General features: G+C 47.5%; 1 protein-coding gene across 1 annotated transcript; it reads left to right on the forward strand.

Annotated features, from left to right (window-relative positions):
* Window positions 1–6853: 6853 nt before the first annotated feature.
* LOC148848509 (uncharacterized) lies at window positions 6854–7210 on the forward strand. Its single transcript, XM_088951328.1, has one exon. It carries the CDS (start codon window positions 6854–6856, stop codon window positions 7208–7210), a length of 357 nt encoding a protein of 118 aa, XP_088807454.1.
* Window positions 7211–8066: the final 856 nt, after the last annotated feature.

Below are 8066 nucleotides of genomic sequence, written 5' to 3' on the forward strand. Positions count from 1 at the left end.
GCAATTGGTTGCAAATGGATTTACAAGAGGAAGAAGGGCCCCGATGGCAGGATTGAGACCTATAAAGCTCGCTTGGTGGCGAAAGGGTATACTTAGAAAGAAGGCATCGATTATGAGGAAACCTTTTTGCCTGTGGGGCTTCGAGGCTGAATGTGCACTTGGCGATAAAATCTGCTAAGGCTTGGGCCTTAATGGCACTTCGTGGCTTGTACTGGAGGTCGTACTCGCTGAGTTCGATGGCCCACTTCGCCAGCCGACCGGAAACCTCGGGCTTGAGTAAGACTTGCCTCAGGGGTTTGTCAGTCAAGACGATGATGTTGTGAGCCTGGAAGTATGAGCGGAGTTTCCAAGCTGCAATTACCAGTGCGTATGCTAGCTTTTCTATCTGTTGTTATCTTGCCTCTGCTCTCTATAGAATTATACTAACATAATAGATGGGCCGCTGAACCCGATCTACTTCTTTTATTAGTACCGAACTGACCACCTCATCGCTCGCTGAGAGGTACAGTTCCAAGACCTCGCCCTCCTTGGGCCTGGCTAAGGTTGGCATAGTGGTGAGGTACATCTTTAGCTCGTCGAATGCGAGCTGGCAGTCTTGGGTTCATTCGAACCCTTGGCCTTTGACCGTTTTAAAGAAAGGCAGACAGCGGTCTGCAGATTTGGACATGAAGCAGCTTAGAGCGGCTATGCGGCCATTTAGCCTCTGAACCTCTTTTACTTTTCAGGGTGGTCTCATATATAGGATGGCCTTTATCTTGTCCGGGTTGGCCTCAATACCGCGCCGATTGACAATGTACCCTAGGAACCTACCCGAGGTGACACCGAAGACACATTTGTTAGGGTTCAGTTTCATGCTAAATTGACGCAGAATTTGGAAGACAAAATCTAAGTCTTGTATTAATTTCTGTGAGAACTACATCTTGACGACCATGTCGTCCACATAACATTCTATTTTCGTGCCAATTAAGGGCCGAAAAAGCTTATTTACAAGTCTTTGGAAGGTCGCCCCAGCATTCTTCAGTCCGAAGGGCATGTCCTTGTAACAGTACAGGCCGAACTCGGTTATGAAGCTGGTTTTTTCCTCATTGGACTGGTCCATCCTGATTTGGTTGTAGCCTGAGTAGGCGTCTAAGAAGCTTAGCAACTCATGTCCTGAGGTCGTGTCCACTAGGCGGTCAATTCGGGGGAGGGGGAAGCAGTCCTTTGGGCAAGCTCTGTTCAGGTCGGTGTATTCGACGCACATGCGCCACTTGCCGTTTGCCTTTTTCACCAGCACTAGGTTGGCTACCCAGCTCAGGTAATGAACTTCCCTTATGAATCCGTTGCGAGGAGATTTTCGACCTCCTCATCGACCGCCCTCCAGCGCTCCAGGGCTAAGTTGCGTTTCTTCTGTCTAATGAGTCTGACTACAGGGTCAGTGTTAAGTTTGTGAGTTATAAGGCCAGGGTCAATACCGGGCATATCGGTCGCGGACCATGCGAAAATATCTAAAATTTGAAGTAGGAAACTCACCAGTTTGGTTCGTAGAGGCTCCTTGACGGAAGCACCGATCTGTAGCATTCGAGCCGGATCTGTAGCCGAGGTCGGGATCGCGACCGTTTCCTCTATGGGTGAAGCTCGTTCCTCGCCCTGCTCCGTAGGCCGCTCCAGTTTGAGGTCGTCGGCTACCTTGGTTTTTTCCTTCAGGGCGGCAACATAACACTTGCGAGACTCAAGCTGGTTGCCCCACACTACCCCCACACCGAAGTCTATGGGGAACTTCATTGCCAGATAGTAGGTGGAGACCATTGCCCACAGAATATGCGTAATTGGCCGCCCTATTATGGCATTGTATGGGGAGGGGGTCGCGACCACCAGGAAATCGTGGTTGAGTCTGACCGCGCAAGGCCATGTGCCGACTTCCACAAGTACTATTATTTTCCCGAGGGGCCTAACTTCCTCTCCACTGAAGCCCACCAGAGGAGTGTTTGTGGGCTTCAACTCGCTTCTCTGCAACTGTAGCTGGTCAAACGCCGACTTGAAGAGGATGTCCGCCGAACTACCTGAGTCCACAAGTACGTGTCGGACTTCAAAGTCGCTGATCCTTAGTTTTATGATGAGCGCGTTCTCGTTGGGGTAGTGGACACCTCGCGCGTCGTCTTCCGTAAAAAAGATCGGTTCTTCTGTCTTCGGCCTCTTTGGAGGGTTTTGTTCTTCTCGGGCTGCCTCGTGAACTGACGTCCGAGCTACTGCCGAAGTGCACCCTACTACCACCGAACCTCCCACTATCACATGGATGATTCCCCGAACTGGCCTCTCTTCTAGAGGCGGTCACTGCAAGGCATCGGCCGGTCTGCTGTTGGATTTGGGGGTATCCTTTCCATGCTCCCCTTGCCGACCTGCCTTATTATTATTATCATTATGTTGTACAAAATTTCTCAAGTATCCGCGATGGATAAGTCCCTTTATCTCGTCCCGGAGATTATTACACTGTTCGGTACTATGACCATGATCTCTATGAAAAGTACAATATATATTTTTATTTCTCTCGTTTGGATTACTCTTTAGGCGAGGTGGCCACTTTACGTATGGGTGTCCTTGATCGTCATCAAGATCTTGGTCCGCCTTGTGTTTAATGGCGTGTAATCCATCCAAACTGCTAAGGGAGCTCGGGACGGCTGGCTTGGCTTCGCCTCTCGGGCCTGGTTTCTTCTGTCACCTAGGTTGGAGGGCTCACCTTCTCTTTTTCTTTTCTCGACCCCACCTTTGGTTCTTTGGTTGATTTCTTCCTCTGTTCTCATGAACTTGTCCGCGAGCTTGAGGAAATCGGCCATGGTCGCGGGCTGGCTGGCCACCATTTGCCATTTGAATTCCTTGTGCGTTACCCCTCTCTTCGTCACCGCGAGTTGTACTGTGGGGTCTAATCGCAGTATCTGCAAGCATGCTTCATTGAACCACTGGATGTAGCCCTAGATGGATTCTCCTTCCCTCTAGACTACCCCGAAGATGCTTTCTTCAGTTCTAGGGCACTGCTTGCTGGTAATGAAGTGTGCGGTGAAGACTTGCACGAACTAGGTCCAACTTCTTATTCACCCGGGGGCTAGGTTCCGGTACCAGGTGCGAGCCACCCCCCTGAAGGTGGTGGTGAAGGCCATGCACATGCATGATTCACTGGCTCTAGCGATGTGCATTTGGGACTGGAAAGCATCAACGTGGTTGTTGGGGTCAAAGGACCCATCGTACTTGTACAAAGTAGGGAGCTTGAAGTCTCTGGGCATGGGGACTGCCAGCAGTTTTGATGCGAGGGGGGAAGGAACTGAGCGAATTTGGGCAGCTTTTACTTCGTCCGAGCTCATCTCTTCCTTACCTCTGAGGTCGGACAGGACACGGGTGGCAGTTCGGCGACTTCGTTGAGTGGGCCTGGTACTGGCACTGCTGGCCTCTATGTTGCTGAGCTCGATGGGCCTGGAATGTTGGTCTGCTGCTAGGGCGTTGAACCGGTTCTCTGTGAGCGGGAACTCAGGCTTGGAGCGCCGAGGTGCTGATTTTGTGGGTGAGGTTCCCGACCCATCTGCGAGCTGTGAGGCAAGGGTAATTTTTCTTTCCTTTCGGCCTAGGGATGAGGCCTGACTATTAGGGGGTTTTGGAGTTCGGAGGCTTCTCCTCGGTGAGGGCGTCCACCCCGAGGGGAGGCCTTAACCGGCTTCGAAACAGGGTGCCAAGGTGAAAGCAGTGACTGGTTCAGGGGTAGCTGAGGGAACTGCTGCTGATAATGGTGTTGAGAGAGGTGGTGTAGTACTTGGTGCTGCTGGAGTTGATGTTGCTGGAATTGTTGCATTTGAGCTTGCATTGCCCGCATGCATTGCATTAGGTCGTCCAGCTGGTTCTGGCGGGTTGCCAGTAGAACAACAGTTGGTTCAGCGAAGGTTGCTTCGATAGGGAGTGGAAGAGGGACGTTCAAGGCAGGAAGGTTCAGGGGCGCCACTGCTTGTGGCGCATTCAAGCTGGGGATCCCATCCACTGAAAGGGGGATCGTGAACTGCCCGATGCACACCACGAGAACTTGGAGTTGTTCCCCGGTGGTGTTCGTTTCTGTGCCATGTCCGGCATTGCTGGAAGAAGCCATGGGTGTTAGAGTTTTTTGGAAGAAGAGGAGGTTATGAGAGTTTTAGAGGGAGGCTTTTAGAAGCGTTTCCCACAGACGGTGCCAATTGATGGTGCGCAATCCGGCCGGTCCTAGTTGTCAACGACCTTGCCTCTGACTGGAGCAACGGAGAACCTGAAACAGAGAAGATGAGGGAACTCCGAGGGGAACCCGATGAGATTGCTCTGAAGCTCAAGTTAGTATTCTTTCAAAGGCAAGATAAAACCAGATGGCGCAAAGTTTTTGCATACCTTATTGTTGGGGGTAGGGGGGCTTTTATAACCACTTCGCGCACTCACTCCGAGGCTTTTGTCAGGTCGGGTATGATTACTTCTGTGCTTCTACCAGTTTGGGTGTCATCCCTTCTGCTAGGACATAACCGCCACTGCTCCTTGTCGGAGTAGTCTCTGTAACTGGAGATGGCGGTGGCAGGTGGCCGTTTGAAGTGCGGCTGTCAAGCGTCAGATCCCAAGTCAGTCAGGTGCGCTGCCCTTGGATACGAACTTCCTCGGTGTCAGGCATGGTATGGTTGTTCAGTTTGGCATCTTGGAGGTGAAGTGCTGGAGTGGTGAGCGAGGTGAAGTCTTGAGTTCGGAGAGGTGTGTCCCGAACTGCCATAGGGTAGGCCAGTTTGGGTTACTGCCCTTTGGGTTTGGGTCGGGGCCTAAGGGAGAGTTCGGGCTCCTTGTAGGGAGTTCGGACTGCTGGTAGGGAGTTCGGACCACTGGTTCCTCCTTTTGGTGCTCGTGCCTTAGGCGCGCTGTTGTGCCGAGCTGTTGCATTTTCCACGTTTTGCGTAATTATGAGGTCGGGCCAAATCTTCCTTTATCATCTATGTTTGGCATCGATGCTGCAGTTGCAACACCGTTTTCTCAGAAAATGGTGCCTTTTTATGTTTGGAATCGTTGCTGTCAGGTAGGACGTTTCTTGGAGCAACAACAACATTTTTTGTTTGGTACCAATGCTCCAGGAAACGTTTTCTACACTTCTACCCATTATCCACTGCCACATTACTGCCCTATTGGCAGTAACAAGTTGCAGCTCCAAGAAACACCAAATTTAACGTTACTCCAAACCATGCATTTCCGATTTCCAAGGCATGGGTTAGACACCGTTTTCTATGAAACAACGATTCAAAAGAAAAGACTGTTTCGTAGAGTACCGTTTTTTCCTACATGACGCTAATGTGGCACTGTTTAATGGAACAACGGCAACGGTTCTAATCAGACGCTTAATATGCATGCCAGCCTGGATGATCAATTATCATTACTGAATTTGACCTGGTATGAATGATGTAAGCAATGCAAGCAGCGAGACCTCCTTCATGTTTAACTGATGCAGATTGCAGACCTCTAACCTCAAATAGTTATCGCCGATGAGTGAGATGACTACGTATATTTGAGGAGGCTCATCTGCCATTAACCGATCATTGAATTTGACTCATTTGTTCTGCCAAGTGGGACCCATGTGGCGAGTTATGGTGGCCCTAAGCGGTACATATGTTGTATCATCGAAACCCCCTAAATTTGCCATATATCAATAACCAATTAAAATTTTTTATGATATTCAATCTCGTTCCTTTAACCTTCCAATACCTCCCAGTTGACCAAATTATATTATTATCCTTATTTGAAGTATTGGTAAAAGATCATTAAAAATGGTATTTGGCATCATCCGCCGTGGTGTTTTAATTTTCTACCATTACATTTCAACTTCAATCCAGTATAATCGTGAATTAGTCATGCTTAGTAGACATCCGTATAGATTAGGCATTTATAATTTTGATCAAAATAATGCAACTCAAAAGAAATTATGTTTTCTCCTTTAGTAAAAGATACAAGTTTTCTTTCAAGCATTCTACCGAGCATGTAATCAGCATTGCATATTTGTCATCAACACTTGAATTAATTACCTCTGACTAGAAGGTAATTTCCTTTTTGCAGGATTTGTTCCAAATACTTCACACCCTGAGATGAGGACTAATTTACAGTATGGAATTTTAGGGAGTACGATTCTCTGTTGGGGGAATTGGAACTAAGCCACAAAGGACTGAGGATTTCTTTGAGATAGGAAATGGGAATAGGTCAAGAAGGAGAGAGAGAGAAGCAGTCGGTGAGACCGAGAGACGGAGTCGATCGATACGCGCAAAGGAAGAAGCGCCACCGACGTCACCAAGGCGTCAAAATCCAACTCTCCCTGTCAGACGCGGGCCTCTTCCAGCTCCAGTCCAATCAATAATGCCAACTGCTAAACGCTTCTATCACATCTTGTCTTTCCTGGTCTACAGAGTTGGATCCAGAATGGATGAAACTATTAAATGACCAAAGTCAAAGCAATGAACGGGTAGTTATTAATGAATTAGTGAAATGTTGAGGTTTATCTCACGCATTCTGCACATTCCAATTTCTACTCGTCCCAATTCTACCTCACTCCAATGGCTCTTTCGCCAGCGGATTAACCAGAAAGTTCAGAGAAGCAGAACATATATAAACTACTCTTGCGAGAGCCGTTGGGAGACCGATTCAATCGGAATCAGTCCAAGCTTTTCGTTATCACACCTTCACTTTCATCTCCAGACAAGCAATTCGATTGTATACACCAAAACAGAGAGCCCTGAAAGACAAGTTCTCCCTCCAAGTTTCTCTATTTTAAGAAGCTCTAGAATTCACCGATTGATGGTCATCTCCTACAATTTAATCCGAGCTTCTGCAGAAGAAGAAATTCATCCGCATGGATTGCTTGGTTCTCCCGGTGGCTCTGTTGCGGCGACGTTCTTTCACGTCCAGACTCGGGTACCGGACTTTGTCGAATGAAGTCGGGGAGAATTCGGTGACTGTGATTGTTGGGAAGGAGAAGAGGGAGTTCTTGGTGGACCGTTTAGTGTTGGAGGAAGACCCATTTCGGGTACTGTTCGAGATGACAAGGAAGAAAGAGAAGTTGGACGGTAACGAAGAGGAAGGGGTGATTTTCGTTGATATTGACGCAATTCTGTTCGAACACATGCTGTGGTTGTTGTACAATGATTGTTCTTCTCTTTTTCAGCTCAATCTTAAGGAGATTATAGACTTCTATTCTCAAGATGCTTAGAGAGATTTAATTAGAATAAGAAAAGGTAATCTTTCTTAGAGAGGTTTAACCTTGTATGAACATACCCAAATATACCTATAAAACAAATTAAATTCCCAGTTTTTTTCATCTATGATTATTATTTTTTTTTTATTTCTTAATCTGAAAGTGTATGTGGCTGTTAAATATGGATACAGAAAACTGAGAGCGCTTCTGTTCCTTGGATCATCTCTGCTTCCACCAAGTGTGTGTTTTGTTATTTCTCAATTCTCGTTTATTGAAAAGGTCGAACGCAGACAAGTGTATGTTTGAGGACATGTTTAGAATATCTCTCCTCCGCTCGTCTGTGTCTGTGTAACTGGGCAAAGGTTTCAATCCAGAAACAGTGCGTGCTGTGAGTATTGCCACTTGGCAATTCAAATTGAATAGTCTGTCCCATGAAAAAGACGCTATTAAACTTCTGATGATGTGAATCTGATGGGCATGATTCTTAAGCTGATCTCCAGAGAGGTCATCCCAAATACTAGTGGACCTCAAAGGTTTGGGCGAAGAATATCTCTCCCCATCCAGGCAGGGTGAATTGGGAAATGTACAACACCGGCACAGTTCAGTTCACGGTACCAACTGGCTCCCATAAACGATAAACACCTTCCCCAGAGAAAAAAAAAAAGCACTAACCGGTTGGAAAATTGATCCGGAGATAGGATTTCCTGAAAGCAAAGCAAACTTCCGGCTCCGTATAGCTGCGATCACTTGTTGGAAGCTGATCCGAATTCTTTCTATTCGGGATTGTGTTTGGGGAAAGTGGTGTTGTATAGGAAATCAGATTTCGTCCTCACAATGCACGGCGGATTCTGAGGACAAATTTATCGTATAG

The sequence above is a fragment of the Nelumbo lutea genome, chromosome 6, assembly GCF_056320005.1.
Source record: "Nelumbo lutea isolate HS-2025 chromosome 6, American lotus-T2T, whole genome shotgun sequence".
In the NCBI taxonomy this organism is placed as follows: Eukaryota; Viridiplantae; Streptophyta; class Magnoliopsida; order Proteales; family Nelumbonaceae; genus Nelumbo; species Nelumbo lutea.